The 20,335-nt window shown below is 33.2% G+C and overlaps 2 protein-coding genes across 2 annotated transcripts; one reads left to right on the forward strand and one right to left on the reverse strand.

Moving 5' to 3' along the window:
* Nucleotides 1-1,576: 1,576 nt before the first annotated feature.
* On the forward strand, nt 1,577-6,435 carry HELRODRAFT_147264 (hypothetical protein; the record flags this gene model as incomplete). The annotated part of the gene is made up of 2 exons (XM_009021903.1): nt 1,577-1,738; nt 6,382-6,435. Coding segments are annotated over 2 exons (216 nt in total), but the record flags the coding sequence as incomplete, so codon positions are not given.
* Nucleotides 6,436-12,084: 5,649 nt separating this feature from the next.
* Nucleotides 12,085-15,949, reverse strand: HELRODRAFT_192173 (hypothetical protein; the record flags this gene model as incomplete). The annotated part of the gene is made up of 5 exons (XM_009021904.1): nt 12,085-13,021; nt 14,233-14,352; nt 14,565-14,648; nt 14,960-15,117; nt 15,844-15,949. The coding sequence occupies 5 exons, from the start codon at nt 15,947-15,949 to the stop codon at nt 12,092-12,094; spliced, it is 1,398 nt and encodes a 465-aa protein (XP_009020152.1). The 3' UTR covers nt 12,085-12,091.
* Nucleotides 15,950-20,335: the final 4,386 nt, after the last annotated feature.

Consider the following 20,335-nt stretch of genomic DNA (forward strand, 5'->3'; position numbering starts at 1 on the left):
TAGTTTGTTAATTTAATTTTGCATTTCCACGCCATTAGCTTTACAAGATCTCGGAAATGAGCGAGGATTAGTGTGGGAGCGCGAGATCATCTTATCAATGCCACTCCACGCAACTTCATCTACTACCATTTTATCAAATATTTTTTTCATCTTTCGGTCCATCCATCAGATTGGCTATTCCATCCACCCATTTATCTATATAACTATCCATTTATTTCTCTCTTTCATTTTTCTACTTACACATACACACAGACACACACACACACACACACACACACACACACACACACACACACACACACACACGCACACACACTCACAAACATACACAAAAGGCCAAAAACATTCAACACGGAACTTTTTCGCAGTCAGACCAACTAATTAATCTTGCCTGAAAGCTCCCATACATTTCCAATTTCATTCACGTTTGGGATACTTTTAGCTTGTGACTTTACAAATGCGAATTTTACTCGTAAGTATATATATTTATACGTATAGTAGTGTGTGTGTGTGTGTGAGTGTGTGAGTGTGTGTGTGTGTGTGTGCGTGCGTGCGTGAGTGTGTGCTTGCAGTTGAGTCAACTCTTTAGGATGAGAAATTTAATTATGGGAAAACTAGTAGAAACAATTTTAATTTTGGTGGCTATCAATAAATTAAAGACCATTTGTTGCCGATGACATTAGCGGAACCACCCATCTTATTAAATTTAAAAAATTCTAAATCAATTAAAAAATTAACCCAAGTGAAGATTTTTACTCCCAACGTCCAGATTTGGGTGGAGTTCCGTGGCTGTATGTATGTATAATTGCGCGTGCTTCTATGCAATGTCTGCCATGATGTTTGACAAAGAACAATAAATAATATTGATAATATTTATTAAAACTCCAAATTAGAAATGGCATGATTTAAATTAATTTGTTTAGTTTTAAATCTAAACTTCAATAAACAAACTTTGAAACACGAAGCACTTGACGAATACAAACATAATGGTAAAATATAAAGAACCATACCACTGAGCAAACAAACTAAACAAACGAACGAACAAACAACTAAACTAAACAAACGAACGAACGAACAAACGAGCAAACAAATGACAACATAACAATCAAAGATATTGCGTGTCGGATAAGATGGAGCTGTGGAAATAAATGTTATAGATTCATAAGTCGCGGCGGAAGTAGGAGCTTGTGCCAATGAATTAATGCGGGATGTTGTAGGCTGCCTTGCATTCCGCGCAAACTTGTCCCTAATCAGATATCCTTTATCATATCTGCTACAACGTCCTGTTTTATGTGTGTTCATATTTGACTGTGTAGCATTTTTTTACACACATATACACACACATACGCACACACACCACACACACACACCACATACAGACACGCACTAACACGTATGCAAACTCTTTCTCTCTCTCACACACATGTGACTGAACATAGAATTTATTAACTAATTCATACCTGAATAGTAGTGTACAGACGGTGCATTATATGAATTTTTCCCATGTTAATTTTTTTGAAATTTTCGTTGAAGCACCAACCAATCATAAACCTCCCATCATCTAACCCCCACCCAAACAGCCCAGCAGCAATCTCTTCTCGGAAAGACAAGAAGACCACGTACAGCGTTCACAAGCCAGCAACTCTTGGAACTGGAGAGGCAGTTTAGAATGAGCAAGTACCTTTCTAGGCCTAAGAGGTTTGAAGTCGCTACGTCACTATGTCTCACGGAAACACAGGTTGGTGGACTGGATAGTTGTTAGTAGGTTGGTTTGCTTATTTGTGGTGGCTGGTTGTTGTGTTAGTTAGTTGCTGGTAGGTTAGTGAGTTTGCTTGTGATGGCTAGTTGGAGTGTTGGTTGGTCGGTTGCTGGTAAGTTGACACGTTTGATTGTGTTGGTTGAGTGGCTGGTTTGTCAGGTTTTTTTAGCTATTTAGTTGGATAGTTTTTTTGGATAGTTGTCTGCTTTTTCTAATTGATTGGTTCTTAAATAAGATAGTTTGAATGGATGTTTAATTTATTTATATTTCACTATTTGATTAGCCACTTTAATGGTTGATTAAATTACAGCTTAGTTTATTTTTAGTTAATCGTTTAGTTGAATGATTAAAATTAACTGATGGATTAAAATATATGCTTATTGACGAGCTAATTATCAGCTTAGTCTTGTTTGTCAATTTGCATAAAGTAGCTAGCAATAGGGTCAGTTAGTTGATTGATTCATTTTTAAATTATGGTAGAATAAATTTCTTAAAAAATTCTCTCTTTACAATTTTTTCCATTGTATTTAACGCTCGATTTTGAAGCTAACGATAGTAACGAAGAAACATTTTCTTTTTCGCTCACAACAAAAAATTTGTTGGTTGTTTTAAAAATCCAATAGATGGTTTCTAATTATTTCATATGAAAACAAAATTGGAAAATGATGTATGAAGAATCTTGGTGATTTATGAGTTTCAGTCTTGTTTGATTCGTTCGTATGTGTTGCGTATGTGTTGTGCATGTGTTGTGCTTGTGTTTTGTATGTATTCTGTGCGTGTGCGAATGTGTACGTTTGCACACTCTTGCTACAAGTTTGACAACAAAAACGGTATAAAAAACAGCAACATAAGCTCAACAACAACCCAACAACAACAACATCGATTCAACAGTAAAAGCAACAACATCAACCCAACAACAACATCAACTCAACAACAACAATATCACCACCAACAACAACATCAACCCAACAACAAAAACATCAACCAAAAACAACAACATCAACCCATAGCTACAAACATCAGCCCAACAACAAATACCGATTATTTCAATTTACTGTAACCGTAAATCAGCCAGCCAACAACACCAACATCATCAGATACCATAGTTATTACATTATTATTGATAAAAAGTTAATGCACATACGCATATTTAAGTCACACGTCCTTGTAAACAAATAATTATATCATTTATTATTATTTATTATTATTATTCATATTCAAATCTCAGTGGAAACGACATGTTATTATTATTCATATTATTCAAATCTCCATGGAAACAACTTATTATTATTCATATTATTCATCTGGACCGGCCCTCAGAAAGCAGCATAGCAGATTACTTTCACAAATTGCCACTCTCAAAACTACACACATATCTCTAAATAATATCTCTGCTACTGCTACTACTGCTACTGCTACTGCTACTGATCGCTGATTGGTTCCTGATTGATGATCTCACCGACCAATCACGAAACATCTCGTTTTAATCTGCATCTCATCATGGCCTCCACAGTTTATATGCGCTATCGTCTACAAACATTCGTGTTTGCATGTGTGTATGTATGTATGTATGTATGTATGTATGTATATATGTATGTATGTATGTATGTATGTTTGTATGTGTGTATGTATGTGTGTATGTGTGTATGTATGTATGTGTGTGTGTATGTGTGTGTGTGCCTCTAAGAAAGAACTTGTATTCAAATATATGCGTAAGTTGATTTTTTACTGCCCTGTGCAATGATAATCATGTGATGTAGTGATGATAATGATGTGATGGTGATGATGTGATGATGTGATGATAATGATGACAATAGCCACAAAACTTGAATAATACATGTAGTGATAATTATCATTATGATACTAACGATGATGATAATGATGATGATGAAAGAAGAAATCTAAATAAATGGAATTCACTATACATTGTCAATAGACTGAAAATTTACAGTACAGGTAATGGACAACTTGTATCTTTATTTTTATCTAGCTTAGCTTCTAACCTTTTCACGAGATGACGAAGTATTAAGAATTAAAAAACTTTGCTCGTGTTTTTATAGATAAGAAAATAATAGAAAGATAGAAGAGAGGGAAAAGAGATTAAACAAGGAGAAAAAGAGAGAGAGAGAGATAGAAAAAGAAAGAGACAGACTAACAAAGACACATACATCAGCAGCAGAGAGCAGTAGAGATATCCAACACGTTTTACAATCAGATCTTGAACGAGATGATGATGTCCTCCTCATATTTTATGAGTTGTTGCTGTTTCTATGTTTCAACATATCACGCTTTTTAACATGCTCGTGTGCCGTCATTTTTATTTACACACACACACACACACACACACACACACATTCGCGCACACACATTCGCGCACACACAAGCACACATATCAACAAATGAATTACTGGACAAAGAAGCAACAAACACTAAAACAAATGACAAAAAAACCCTTAAAAAATAGATGAACAAATTAATAAAAACAACAATCTGTATGAAATACTCAAACATACAAATGTAAAAACATACGTAAACCTACATCCCCAAACACACACACACCAACAAACACACAGACACGCACACACACACACACACACACACACGATCCATGGAACTCGAGTTAAATGAAGCGTGAATATTCTTGAGCAGCGTGGTTAATCTGTGTAGGCCATTAATAATATTTCATCTATAATGCACACACACTCTCACTCATTCTCTCTTTTTCTTTTTTTTTAACTTTCTTTCTTTCTTTTTTGGCCATTTATCCATCCTTAATCTATTCATATAACTGTAGTTATATAAATGAATCCATGCATCCATCCATGAATTCATGAATCCATCCATCCATGAATCCATCCATCCATGAATCCATGAATCCATCCATCCATCCATGAATCCATCCATCCATCCATCCATCTATCCATGAATCCATCCATCCATCCATCCATCCATCAATATATATTTTATTAATCTATCTACTTATCTGTATATTTTTATCAAATTTTTTTCAAATTGTGTTAATCGTGAAAGTTTATTCATCTTTATGGCAAACTGTTTCAGAACTGAAACTTGACCTCTCATAATTTTAATTTTCTGTCGTGTCAATGAAAATTTCCTATCATTCATAGCATCCAGTAAACGTTTTCAAAACACAAACTCGTACACACATGAACATGTTGTACGAACGAATTTTTACAAACAAACACACACACACACACACACACGTATGAACGTGTCGTACAAACAACATCCACTCTTACATGTCAGTCAAGAAGAACAAACACATGTATGGATGTATTTAAATTAATTTTTTCACGATCGTCTGCACAACAACATTCATATAACTAGCTGGCTATGCAGTGTACATCACATTGCATACACATGGATGAATATGCATAAATTAATTTGCACAAACACTTATCATAAGTTAACGCACGTTTACAAGCACATACACACACGCACGCACACAAATGCATAGAAATATGACATGACATCATGATAGAAACCAAATTATACACACGCTCACACTCACATGCTCGCATAGCACGGACATCTTTATAACTATGCAACCTTATATAGATACACATGCACATTAGTTAAAGGGTACCCTACAATTACATCAATACATGCATATATACACAAACCCATTTGAACATACACGCAAGAATATATAAATATATATATATATATATATATCATATATTCATATACGCCTGTATAAACACACACAGACACACATGTACAGTTTCATTTACACACACACACACACACACACACACACACACACACACACACACACACACGTTGGAAACATCGTCGGTAACAAGTGCCCGAAAAGCTGGATGGAAAACGTGGAAACGAAAGTGCAGCATGAAAGAAAATAAATGTTGCAGTGAAGGAAGGAAGGATGAAATGATGGGAATGAATAAATTAAAGCAAGTAGAGGGCGGGTCTTAATTAGGCCAGGGGGATGACGTCACGGACAGCCCGCAATTGAATGCTAAGTGATTATTCTTTCATCTCGTGAGCCGCTCATGCTCTTTTGCGTCATGTTCTCTCTCTTTCTCTCTCTCTCTCTCTCTCTCTCTCTCTCTCTCTCTCTCTCTCACTATTTCTCTCTCTTTTTAAACTTTTTGTTTCTCTCCCTTATTTCATTCGTTTTTTTATTTCTTTTGCCCTCTCTTCCTTCTATTTCATTCTTTTATTTTCCACTTGCCAGAAATTTCATTGATCGCGCGTGTAGATACGTTTAAAATGATTTTGTGAGCGAGATAGATGGAAGGCACAACACCAACAAAGTGGCTAACGACAAGTGATCACAGAGTGAACGAAACTATGATACGTTACCACATGCGTGTTGGTGGGATGGGGTGTTGTCCCCGTGCAAACTTTTCTTCACCACAAGCACCGATTTGCATGTGCGTATACTGTAACCAGAGTTATTAACGAACGTCAATCCGTGAAACACCCAAGCTGTAATGTACATTTTACAGACACACTTGTTTTATTTCACCTTGTGATATTTTCACCAAACTGAACTTGGAAACAACATGGCCAACAACCACCACCACCATCATCATCATCATCATCATCATCATCATCATCATCATCATCATCATCAGGTGAAGATTTGGTTTCAGAACCGGCGCATGAAATGGAAGCGAGGAAAGAAAGCTTACCTAGAGACCAGGCCGAAGTCTGACAAGTCATCCAAATCAACTGATCCAGACAACAATAACAACAACAACAACAATAATAACAATAATAATAATAATAATAATAGTGGGAACACAGTAAACAACAACAACGCCACAGTACAAAACAACAACAAAACTTCAAACAACAACAACAGTAACCGAACTGACAATTCTAGCAACAATGGTATCATTATTAGCAACAGCAATAACATGAGCAACAACATCAACAGTTTTATCAACGTTAGCAACAACATCAGCAACAAATACAGCATACTTCAATCGTCCAGCTTGTTCAAACCTGCTGTTACACCAAACCTCTTCAACAACGACAACAACTGCAACAACAGCAACAACAACGCGTCTGCAGACCATCAGTCGTTGACCAAATACAACAACAACAACAGCAGCAACAACAGCAGCAGCAGCAACAACACCAACAACAGCGATCTGAGCATTTACAATCAATCAAACAATTCTTCCCTAATTTTTCCTAACAGTAACAACAACAACAAAAACCACACACAGGTTGTCATCGTCAACAACAGCAGCAGCAGTAGCACCATTAACAGTAACAATAACCACAACATCAACAACAACACCGTTATCAACGCCCACACAACTACCTCAACATCCTCCATTCTCCACAACATCGCCGATGTGGTGGCGGCAGAGAACACGCCACAACCTCACTCGGTCATCGTCAGCAAACAACAGGATTCGAACCCGGGCAGAGCGACACACAGCACAAGCTTGGACCTCATTAACTCCGTCACCTACTGAATGAAATAAATCATTCTATTGAAATTGTTCCGAAGTCCTAACAATTAAATGTCTTTTGAGTTATTACATTATTATTTCTTTACTACATAATATATAAACAAGCTTATTGAAAGGTTGTTAAAAACTCATTTAATTGAAAATAATTTTTGATTCGAACTTTTAAAAAGTTTTTAAAGTTGTAAAATGTCTCTGAAAATATATTAAAAATGCTGTTTAATGTCCTTTGATGTAATATCAATGGTGTAATTGTATTAAATATGAGATTTTTAATTTTTTATGAGAGAATTATATGACAGATAAAAAAGCGATGAAGATGAAATTACATAGATACATAGATACATAGATACACATATACATACACACATACACACAAACAAACACACACACACACAAACAAACACACAAGCACACAAACTGATCAGTGGTCACATATTGTATTGTTGCTATACAAGTGTGTTGTAATGTTCGGAATACTTTCCAAATAAAAAAAAAACACAAAATGTTGCTGAGATATTGAAACTTTTTAAAAATCTGTAAAAATAAAATATGTAAATTATGAAATATTATGAGAATAATTATTATGAATAATTATTTTTTTATCCCTACTTGCTTATGTTGCTTCAGCTTCAATTGTACAGCAGACCATATTAATTACGTAATTTATAATTATTAATTAATTAAACAATTTTTTGTGTTGTCTAAAGAGTCCAAATTTGATTTGATTTATATATATATATATATATTTTTACAATATTCTATAAATTCTACCGAATGTTTGGCGTTAATATGTTTGTAGTTCGTTTTTTCGATTTTTCTCACTAAAGTTTTTTGGTGAACGTTTAGTTTATTAAAATTCAAAATAAACTTATTTTTTGAATTCATGCTGCAAATAAGGCCATATTTCGATTCCGAATGAATCATCGTCAGTGCTCCTTGTTGCATATATAGGGAAATATTGACTTTGTCAAGATTAACTTTGACGTTGTAAAAATTGCACTACTGAAGCACCATTCCACAGCCCCACAGGCAAACTTTACAAGCAAATCGATGGTGTCGCTATGGGTTCCCCCCTTGGCGTCCTATTTGCCAGTTTTTACCTAGAACAGCTGGAGAATGAAACATTCAAAAACAATGCAAGTTTAAAACCAAATATCTACGCCAGATACGTGGATGATATCTTTGTCTCCTATAACGATCCTGAACAAATCACCCAACTTCTTGGTACCTTAAACAAATCAAAACTTAGATTTACCATTGAAAGTGAAAAGGAACAACGTTTACCTTTCCTCGATGTGTTGGTCACCCGTGGCGAAGAACGATTCAAAACCGCGGTCTATGTCAAAGAAACGAATACAGCAATTTGTTTGAATGGACAAAGTGAATGCACTGAACACAGCAGCACAATAAAATCATTTGTGAACCGGGCATTCACACACTCTTCCGATATTGAAAATCGCGACGCTGAATTAAAGAGGGTCACTAACCTGCTTGTAAACAATGGATATAAGACTTACTCTATTGAAAAGATTGTTAAAAACAAATTACTACACAGCAATAACCTTCCTAGTACCAACAATCAAGATAACGACATCATCTTGTATTACAGAAATCACATGTCAACAGCATACAAGGTAGATGAAGCTATTCTTAAGCATATCATCAATAAAAATGTCACACCAACCAACCCAAATAGTAAAGTTAAACTCCGAATTTATTACAACAATAAAAAGACGTCTCACCTAATACTGAAAAACAACTGCAGTCCTAGAGATAACTCTGAGTTAAAGCGTAATCACGTAATATATGAATTTAATTGCTCCTTTGACGGCTGTGCACGTCAACATGACTCATATATCGGGATTACTACTACCTCACTGACTAGAAGGCTTACGATGCATAAGCAGAGTGGTGCTATCAAATCTCATTTGGACTCAACACACTCAATCACAATAAGCCGTGAAATCCTCGACAGCAACACCAAAGTAATATACCAGAACAGCAACTACACGCATCTTATAATTGCAGAAGCAGTCCTAATCGACATCAATAAACCAAAAATAAATATACAACAAAAAATGACAACCTCACTTCCAACCCGGCGCTTAACCAACAACGAAAACAAAGAAGTAATAAGAACTAGCATCGTAAATAGTGACAAAGAAGAATATGATGCTATCGATGAAGAAAAGGAGACCAAAGAAGATGACCAGCCAATTAAGAAACCTGACACCTAATTCGCATCAAAGTTCAATTTTACAACACCAAAGTTAATTTTTACAACGTCAAAGTTAATTTTGACAAAGTCAATATTTCCCTATATATACAACAAGGAGCACTGACGATGATTCATTCGGAATCGAAATATGGCCTTATTTGCAGCATGAATTCGAAAAATAAGTTTATTTTGAATTTTAATAAACTAAACGTTCACCAAAAAACTTTAGTGAGAAAAATCGAAAAAACGAACTACAAACATATTAACGCCAAACATTCGGTAGAATTTATAGAATATTGTAAAAATTATGGTCTATTACCAACATATATATATATATATATATATATATGTGTGTGTGTGTGTGTGTGTGTGTGTGTGTGTGTGTGTGTGTGTATGTGAAGAGTATGTGTAGGTGTATGTGTGTATAAATGTATGTTTGCAAATAGTGTTGTAATATTTAAATTAAAGAATAACAATATTTCTACAATAATTATATATATATATATATGTATATATGTATATACATATATACGTAATTAATTAATAATAATAAATATATAAAAATAGTGTTGTTGCGGTTGTCATCATAATTTATTGTTAAATGATGATGATTTGATAAGATATTTAAAAACAACTGACAATTTACTAGTTTATTTAAATCGCAGTGATGAAGGCTTCATCAATGAACAGCTAATTATCATTGTTTGAAGTGTGCGTTCTACTAATACCATGAAAAGTTAATATAACCAATCCAATTGACTGTATCTTAAAATTTTTCAAGAATAATCAATTTTTTGTTGTTGTATGTACACTAGTCTTAAATTTATTTTGGGATAATATTATTTATTTGTATTTTGTATTTCTTCGTGTATCAGTTACTATTCTTTTTATTATCTTACGAATGTTCCTCATAAGTTTCATAGTCTAGGCTTAAACTTTGATTCTAGCATGTCTCTTTCTTCTCAGATTAATAGTGCTGCTAGAAGTTCTTACTTTCATCTAATGAGAGTAAAAAAAACTTTTGCCTTTTCTTGACGATCCTACTCTTCTCCTTCTTGTTACTTCGTTAGTCTTATCTAGAATTGATCATTGTAACTCGCTCTACTATGGTCTTCCTGACTCTATACTCTATCCTTTAAGTAAAGCTTTTAACTCTGCTGCTCGTCTAGTTGCTCGTGCCCCTTTCTTTTCTCATATATCTCCATATCTTGTTCTCTTGCACTGGCTACCTACAATTTGAACATTTATGTATATGTCTCAATCTAAATTATTTCCTAAGTACTTATCAGATATATTAATTGAACCTAAACGCCCCGGTTTACGATCGTCTTCTTGTTCTCGCTTCTTCTTAATTCGTGTTAAACACTTTTTTGCTAAATCTGCATTATAGTTTTCTCTGGTTCTTTTCTCTGAAACTCTCTACCTTCTTCTCTGACTACTTCTCCATCACTTACGAAGTTCAGAGCGCATCTCAAGACCCATCTGTTTGCAAAATTCATTGAGGAGCGCTGTTGAACATCGCGGAAATAGCGCTTTATAAACTAATTGATCGATTGATTGATTTTTGTTTATGCAAATTCATGCTTGTTAATCACAGATAGAACGAGTTATTTAAATATGAACTATGTTGGAATGATGTGAATTTTTTCTGTTATAAAAACGGCAAATTAAAAAAAATCGTGAAATTGTGTTGCGTATTTGAAAGTTAAATTACAATATTCCATCACGTTTGATTCGTTTTGTTGAGATTTTTAAATGAATGTTTACCAAGATCAATGTCACGTACTATTTTTCGGTAGGTCTATTTTCACTACATTCCATAGATGGTATTTTTATTTGTCGATTCAATAAAAAATTAATTTAAGAAGGATTTTATTTAACTTAATTCCATAAATATTTTGAAAAAATTAAAAGTTTCTTGAAGAATGTTGCGCTGGCATAACAATGACGCTAACTAGCTGTTACATGGATCAAATGCAATGTGATCCGATCATCCAAAAACCCATTGTAGTCATATTTGTTTTCATTTCATGTAAGTTTATTTTAATTTTAATTCTAATTCAAATAGAAAAATTGATTGATATAGGAAGATTATATTTGTTAAAAATAGAACAAAAACATAACAGAAATTTCAACAAATATTACGTGAAAATCCTTCCAAAAATAAAAAAATTCTCCTTAAAAAAATGGCACCAAACACAACAAAAAATGTCTTATTAAAATTAGCAAATAATAATTAATTACAAGAATCCATTAAAATAAATTGTTAACAAACACATATGTTTGCTGAGCTATTTGTATATTCAACAAATGATACACAACAGCAGACAAACAGCACAAGACTGTAAGTAGTACGGGAAACAAATACATTGATTGAGCATATGTTGTATATATTGAGCAATTACAATTATGTGTGTGTGTGTGTATAATATATATCACTAACTTCTATTGCAAAGCCATTTCATTATTACATCGTTAATACAAGAGTTTTGACTTGGAAGACAGGTGACACGATGTCAAATTTTTTTAACGACTCTCTTCATTTTAATCATTAAGTTTTTTTTTCACACAAAATGAGCATATTTAAAAAACACGATTACTGTACATGCAAACATGCATCCTATCAACATAGTACATCTCTCAAGAACACAGCCCAGCTGAGTAGGCGTATGAGCAATACTTGGCAGTTTTTGAATCGCCCAGCACCGTGACACCGAACTGCATCTTGTTGCTGTTGTGCATGGCCTGCAAACCTTCTCGCAGTTGGAGCATGCACCAGACGTAAGTCGAGTTATCAGTGAATGACGACCATTTGATCGACTGCGCTATTTCACGATCATTCAGACGAAGGTTTTTTGTCTCGTTGAAAGTGGAGACGATGTGGATGTAATGATTGAACTGAATGTCTGCTGACTCACTGTATGCTGTCGAGAATGTGTAGAATGAGTTGAACTTTTCGACGGGAGTGATGATGGCCATGGAGGGACCTCTTGTGAACGTACTTCCAAATATTTGAGCAACCAGGATTGGATAGTTTGAGTGGATGGATACAGCCTTATTATATGGAATGAAAGTTTTGTTAGAGTCTCCAGAATTGCTGCAGAATATACTCGATGGTTGATCATACAAATATAAAACAATATTTGTGCCGGGATTTGAGCAGACAATTTTAACCTGGTAATCTGAGCTATCGCTGTTGTTAGATGAAATGAAAGGTGCCAGATAGAACCTCGTGCCCCAATGGCTCACGTCAGGAATTTGTTCTACCAAATAATTTAGAGTTAAATTATCTTCGTTGATGATATCAACTTTTTCCGCTACCTTCGTTAAGTCGTTGCCGCTAAAAACAGCGATTGGTTTGTCGGAGAAGACGCCACATCCAGTGAGATCTCCATTGGATTTTATTTGCACGGTTTCATCTCGATCGAGGTTGAAGGTGATGTTGGAGCCGCCTCTGTACGTCAAGTTGTTCCACCTGATGACGAGTGAGGGCCGCGTTGCAGCTCGCAAGGAGAGGACCACCGTTGTGTTGCTCTCTACCGAGGCGAAGGCGAGTTGAGTCTGCTTGTTCTGTGGCAAAACAAATTTCAAATTTATTAAAAGTTAATTATATTTTAATTTTTTTTGTTTTTTTTGGGATAATGTTTGAAATTTTAAATAATTCATCATCGAATGCCGTAATTCATCTTGGATGATCAAAAATAAAAGTATGGACCAAGGTGCGCCAAGGAAGATTGAATAAATTAATAAATTATGCATGGAACATTAAAAAAAATTAACATTAGTATTTAAGATTATGCCAGATCAAATCTTGATACAAGTTCATGATACAAGTTCATGATAAAAGTGTTCGATACAACTGTATCATACACGTATATCACACACGCGTATGATACAACGTAGATATTAAATATTCATAAATATCTAATATTACGCCCGACAAAATAGTTAAAAACGAATAAGAACAACAGTAATAGAGTTATTGGCAAATGTCATGAAGTGACTTGTGATAGAAATATTAACAAATTCTAAAAGGTAGTGATTGGAGTGAGTGAAGACATGATTCAACGAGATGCGTGCAAACAATCAGATTAATAATAATAATCGTGACGATCGTTTCAACGCCCACACTCCTTTTCTTTCAAAAAGAATGAATAATAACCAAACTGAATTAGAATGAATTGATTGTTTTGTTTGAGAATACATTAGCAAACAAAATTTCAAATTAAGTTAAAAAATTGAAATTGGTTAAAATATAACGTGCAAATGTTATGACGATGGTGAACAGAGTGTTGAAAATCAACAAAAGTTTTGATTTACTGGCTTTACTGATTTACTGATCAACCATTGTTCAGCTGCAGTTGCATTGCAAGTAAGATACCACACAAGTACACATAAGCACACAATATCCTGGGACCTTTAACATTTAACGCATTTGCATACTTAACAGAAGATGCAATGTTGATAGGCAACCCCTTCTACCGATACATTAAACCAACTTAACAATTTTTCTGTCATATTGCATTTATTCCATTATATTATGATACAAACAGTCTAACCCATTTTAACAAGCGCCTTCAATTTAAAAAAATGTTTGCTTTTGGATTAGAATGAATCAAGTACAAAATTCTAAATTATTTTTGATAATTTGAAAGTAGAGGAGTTTGTAAAGTTCTTAAAACAAAAAACACTAAGAAAGATTTTATCGACAGAATATGCTGAATATTTTAATTAAATAAAATCCCAAAAATAAATGAAAATTTCCGATAAACAACACCGACCTCTGGAAAGTAGCAGACGACATAATGTTTGGTTCCGAGCATGTGATGAGGGAGAACCATGAACCCATCACAGGTCCCCTCGTGTCTGTTCATGGCGTAGACACCTATCTTGTCGCTGGCCTGTTGGCGAGAGTTGTTGATATTGTGTAATTTGTTCTTGAACATGTTTTGTAAGGTTGATTTCACATTTAGTTGCCTTCAGTAAATATTTCAAAGAAAAGTTCCCTTTTGCCTCTCTCAGCATTCAATATTTCTATAAAAAAGTTTCTAATTTACATACATGATAATTACTTTAAAAATTAAAAACTAAACACTGGAAAAAATTCCCCCACTTCAATCTTAATGGACTTCCAAGCCCTCTCCGTCATGTTCAGCTCCAGCCTGCCTGGCACAGCCACCACCAACGGCCCTCCAACCTGTATTCATTCATTCTATGTGTGCTCATTCATTTCAATATTTATTTGAATTTGTAATTTATGAAATTTGTATGGTACATGAAATATTTTGGAGAAAAAGTTATATTTAGAAATGATTTTTAAAAAATGTATCAGACAGAGTTCTGCCTGCTTTCTACAGTATTATAGGATAGAAATAAATATTCAGTTAATTTAATTGTTTAGCCCGAACAATAAAATCTAAAAACTTTCAAATCATTGAGCCAAAAATTCAATCATTAATTTCAGTATTAATTATAATTTGAAAATGAAAAAAGAGAAATGTAACAAACGAGTGTTGTGATGTTAACAAGGGAAAGGTTGTAGGCGGACCAGGTCAGTTTGAGGTCGACGTCCCTGTTGAACCTGTATGCCGGGTAGATCTCCAGTCGGTGAGTCAAACTTGACTCGTTGTTCTCCATGAAAAGCAAGGAGAAGTTCCTTCCAGTTTCTGAAACATTGCACGTGTCCCATACTTTGCGATTTTAAATAAACTTTGTCAGATTATAATTTGTTTTTTACTGTGAAGAAAATTTTTATTTCCACTTAATTTATTTTAATTTAATTTTTTATTTATAAAATTTAACTTTAATAACATTTTAATAGACAGACATTAGGAGTAGGGGTTGAAATTCTTTATGACCAAATGTTTAAATGAGTTACAATGCTTAAGATAGTGTTAAATGTTGCAATAAAATTAACAGTGCTTAAGGTACGTACATTCACTTAGTTTATTGGAATTAAAAATTTATTTTGAATGATTCATGTTAAACTCACAAGCATCACCAGGGTCCGTTGAACGGGAAACTGGAGAAGAACGAGTGCATTTGTTAAGGTATGATTTGCTTTTTATAAATAAGTTCAGCATTAACCTTTTAATAAAAATCTTATAATCAATAAATACAAGAGATTAATAGCTATACAATAATAGTCAGCCACCAACGAGCCAACATTTTGTTCCTACAGCCTCCTTTCAAACCGTAGTTATTTCATCATTATTTAACTTATGCAACTTATTTAACTTATCTGAATTATTTAGAAAAAAATGTTTATAATAAGAAACCCTACCATTTCTACAACAACAATCCCACCAACAACAATCCCACCAACAACAATCCCACCAACAACAGCAACAACAAGATAAACAACGAAAACACAAACGACAACACAAACAAACCTCTTTCAAGTATGACAGCGGCCAACATGACGTAGATGATGAACATGAGTGAACAAATGAGCACCGCCACTCCTCTCTTACAATCTCCATTCTTAACGAACGCCATCTCTAAAAATTTATCCACAAACTTTTTCCACACACTTCCAGAAACTTTTCCAAGCCTGCACACACACGCACACACGCACAGCACCGTTATATTTACCACTTCAAATTTTCCAAAAAAATTTTTAATAATTAAATGACCATAAATATCTTTGGATGAGGTCGCTGATAGAAGGATAGTACGCTGAGATGCAAATTAGTTAAAAAGAACGTTACTGGTCATCCTTTAAATTGTATGATGACCTCACTGTACCAGTGCACTAGCTCCGATTACAAGTTTGTTTGTCCCTCTTCCGTCATCTAATCACCTACATGTAGGTACACCGCGATTCTGAACTACCTGGTTTCTTGCACTGTGTTTTATGTTTATATAGCTTTTCAAAATGTCGTTTGTTAGTTGTTAGATATAGAAATATATATATATATATATATATATATATATATATATATATATATTAATTAATTATTATGATATGTATGCAAAACTTTATATTAAATTTATCTTCTCTATTTAAACATAGCAAGACATATCTACACACGCACACATTTCTATATTCATGAAATTATTTATATTTCTTTATATTCCTACTGTGTAGCTTAACTGCTCCTATAAATGATTGTATTTTTAAAACCAACAATTATGCTTTGGTAATAAAGGATAATTAATTACATTCTAAAAACCAATAAGAAGTGTAATTGCGTCTATCCTTTAAGTTATGTTACGCTCCTCATTTTGAATACAATTGCTGGATGTTTGTGTTCATGTTCATGATAATATAGATTATGCATATGTATAATTGATAACAATCTAGTTAACACACAATCGTTTATCTGATAAATTCATATATAACATACATACGCACATGCATTTCTAAGCCTTTGTAAGTTCAGTATAATATGATAACACACATACATATATATATATATATATATATATATATATATACATATATGTACATACATACATATATATATTTATAACAAATGTGCATAATATAAATATATATATAATATATATATATATATATATATATATATATATAACAAATAGGTGGAGTTTCATACACAGAGATGAATGGAATTCAATTGTTCTGCTGACTCGGTGGACCCTGAGTCTCTCAAGCGGACGACTTCAATTCAACAGACGTGCATCATACATTGCACCTTGTAGACTATAGCTAATTATAGAAAGGATTGTTACAGCATTCAGAGTACGTGATCGTCTGCTGTTTGCGATGGCTCGTGATGTAAGTTATCCTCCGATTTCAAACGATTCTCTGGAGCGTAAATGCAAAACATTAAGATGGGGGCAAGCCCCCTTTGGCTCTCCATACCTCCAATAATCGATGTAAGGGCGAAATTGTATCTTTGTTTGTGCTCATGTATTTTAAAAACGTACAAGGGTTGGTTAATTGCTTTTAAATTTATTGATCTAACGATAGATTTTTTGCTGTTGTTTGTTTGGTCAGTCAACCGCATCATACGGCATACAAACACATTAAATCTGTTTAAATAATGGTAGCAATGTTGAATGAGCTGAAATGATCTCTTTTTTTCCAGATAAAGTTATTGCAGAACTAAATTTGGCAGAACAAAAAATAGTATGTAATTTTAAACACACACAGACACACACACACACACACACACACACACACACACACTACAGATAAAACATATACACAGACGCTCACAGACACAGACAACACGCACAAACTTCAAGTTTAAAGATAAATTAAAAAATTTTGATATCTATCTCGGAGGACAAAAATACTTCAATTGCATTAGTATTCAACAATAAAATACTTCAATTTCTAATGCTAGCTTGGGATTAATGTTCACAAGTTATGTTCACAAGAATTTATTAAGGTAATTATACTTTATGTGATGTGATACATTTGAAGATGGGGTAGAAATGGTGCCCAATGTTGCTTCGATAGAAATTCTAATAATAAGTATTAGATTAAGATTATAATATTAATAATAAAATCTATAAAAATGATGATAATAATGATGATGATAATAATAATAATTATTATTTGTTGTGAACAAGCTGTCAGAACTAAACTCATTCAATAAATCAATTCACCGGGTCTAATTGCGTGAGACAAATGTATACTATACTAAATATGAACGTTAACATCGTTCGCCTCTAATACTTATGCTTCAGTAGTTTTACTTAAGAATACTTTTGCTAAATGTCATATTCTGTGTCAAAAATTTTTGATACGTTATTGTGTTATTATCATTATTATGTTTCTCTTAATTCATTCGTTCATTCATTCATTAATTAATTAATTAATTCATTCATTCATTCATTCATTCATTCATTCATTCATTCACTAATACAACTGAATCTCGGCCATTACATGAAAATGTGATGGCCGAGATGATGCTTGATGCTGATGGCCAAGGATCTGTTTGAAATCGAACCCAGCCTAACAGCATCAGAACCAGCTACTTTGACCATTATACCATCTCGCGTTCCTAAATGCGTTCTGTTTTTAGTACATTTTCACAAATTTATTGATTTCAAATCGAGCGTATTTTATTTTCGAGGCAAGCTGGTTCTCGGCATTTCAACGTTTCTTATTTAATCACTGCCTGCTGTTGAGCTGTTGTCCTTCATCGCTGTTTCAACCATAATCATACGCCAAACTATAATTATAACGCAAATGTAAAGAAGATGTACTGAAAAAAATTATCATTTTCCAACAAAGATTTCAATGAAAAATGGTTTTAAGCATAATTTAATATAATAATTTGTATCACAGTGTAATACTTATTATTTCTACATTGTTTGTTTGACTCATAAATTATTTAAAAAATTGTTCAACATTTTTCAAAATGTGTAAAAGCCTCTAATGCAAAACTTCTAACTCAATGATCTTTTCATTAACTTTTAAATACTTATTAAAAATAATATTTATATTAATTTAATAATAAATAATTTAATAACAATAAGAAATTTGTTAACAAAAAACCTGTGAAATTAGTTGACGTAAATATAGAATATAGTATAATTTAAAATAGTTACAGTAAATGAAAACATGTGAATAGATCAATATAACGAAAAATACAAAGAGTATGTTAAATACACAATATAATATATACAAATATTTACACAATACACACATTTGTATTGTACCAGACACACACAAACACCAGACACACACACAAACACACACACACACACACACACACACACACACACACACACACACACAGAACTGTACAAAACACAAAAGTGTAGTTCATGTTGTATAGTATATTGTGTCAAGATTAAATAGCATTTATTTGATAAACACAAGGTGATAGACATTAAAAATCAATTAAAAGTGTTAATGATGGATGTAAAATACAAATGAACAATAAATGAAGCGTGTTAATAAAAGAGAGTTTAATTCACATCAGTTGCTGTACTATTTCATTAACAAGACGATTATTATTGATTTAACAATCAAATGAACATTTAAAGCAGATTGTGAACCTTCATTAACGCAGAATCAAATTATAAGTTTATGTCAATGAAAGAAAGACAAGGCTAATAAATATTCCTTTCAAATAGTTTTTTTAGTTATTTGTTGAAAAATCTGAAAGAGGCTTGTAAAAATTAAAAATTTGTGAAGTCATCAAACATGAACCTCAAAATGTCCTCTGATAAGCAAACAATGAATAATTAAATTCTTCCTGCTGGATAATATAAGTTTCATTGTACTTCCAAGGCAAAAACAGCATCCCCTCAAACAGAACAAATTGCTGAGTAAAAATTAAACTAAAAAATTTCAATTTTTTCGATAGAGAAGTGTAGAAAATAATATTCTTGTTTATGATGAAAATACAAACTGTTTACACGTAATTCAGCGTGATTTACAGCAGATGATCTCTAGGCAACTTTAGAGGGAGGGGTGGGCCAAATTAAAAAAAATTCAAACTTGACAGGGCAGGAAAATTTGAAAATATTTCAATATTTTTCAATGTGTTGATTGGCTGGGGAAAAATTTTTAAAGGGGGGCCAACATTTTCTCGCTAAAACACTGACTTTTACTGATTTTTAATACAAAAAGTTCTGCTCCGGCCCGCTGGATCGGCCACTGGTGGTTTATAACATAAGGTATGTTCTTCTACAAAAAATTTGTTTCATTTCCATTTCCAATGATTAATTGCCTTGTAAAGAAAGGAATAAATATTTTGTCGTGTTCAGCTGAATAGGACGTAGATTCGTGATTAAATTCATTCCGAAATAAAAATACATGTTTACGTGTATCTGCTGTTTGATTTTTGTTTTTTTGTTGAGTTTTTATTATGTGTTTAGTTGTGCATATACATATACATTATATATTTATATATATATCTTTTTGTGTGTGTATATATATATATATATATATATATA

The sequence above is a fragment of the Helobdella robusta genome (assembly GCF_000326865.2).
Source record: "Helobdella robusta unplaced genomic scaffold HELROscaffold_30, whole genome shotgun sequence".
Classification (NCBI taxonomy): Eukaryota; Metazoa; Annelida; class Clitellata; order Rhynchobdellida; family Glossiphoniidae; genus Helobdella; species Helobdella robusta.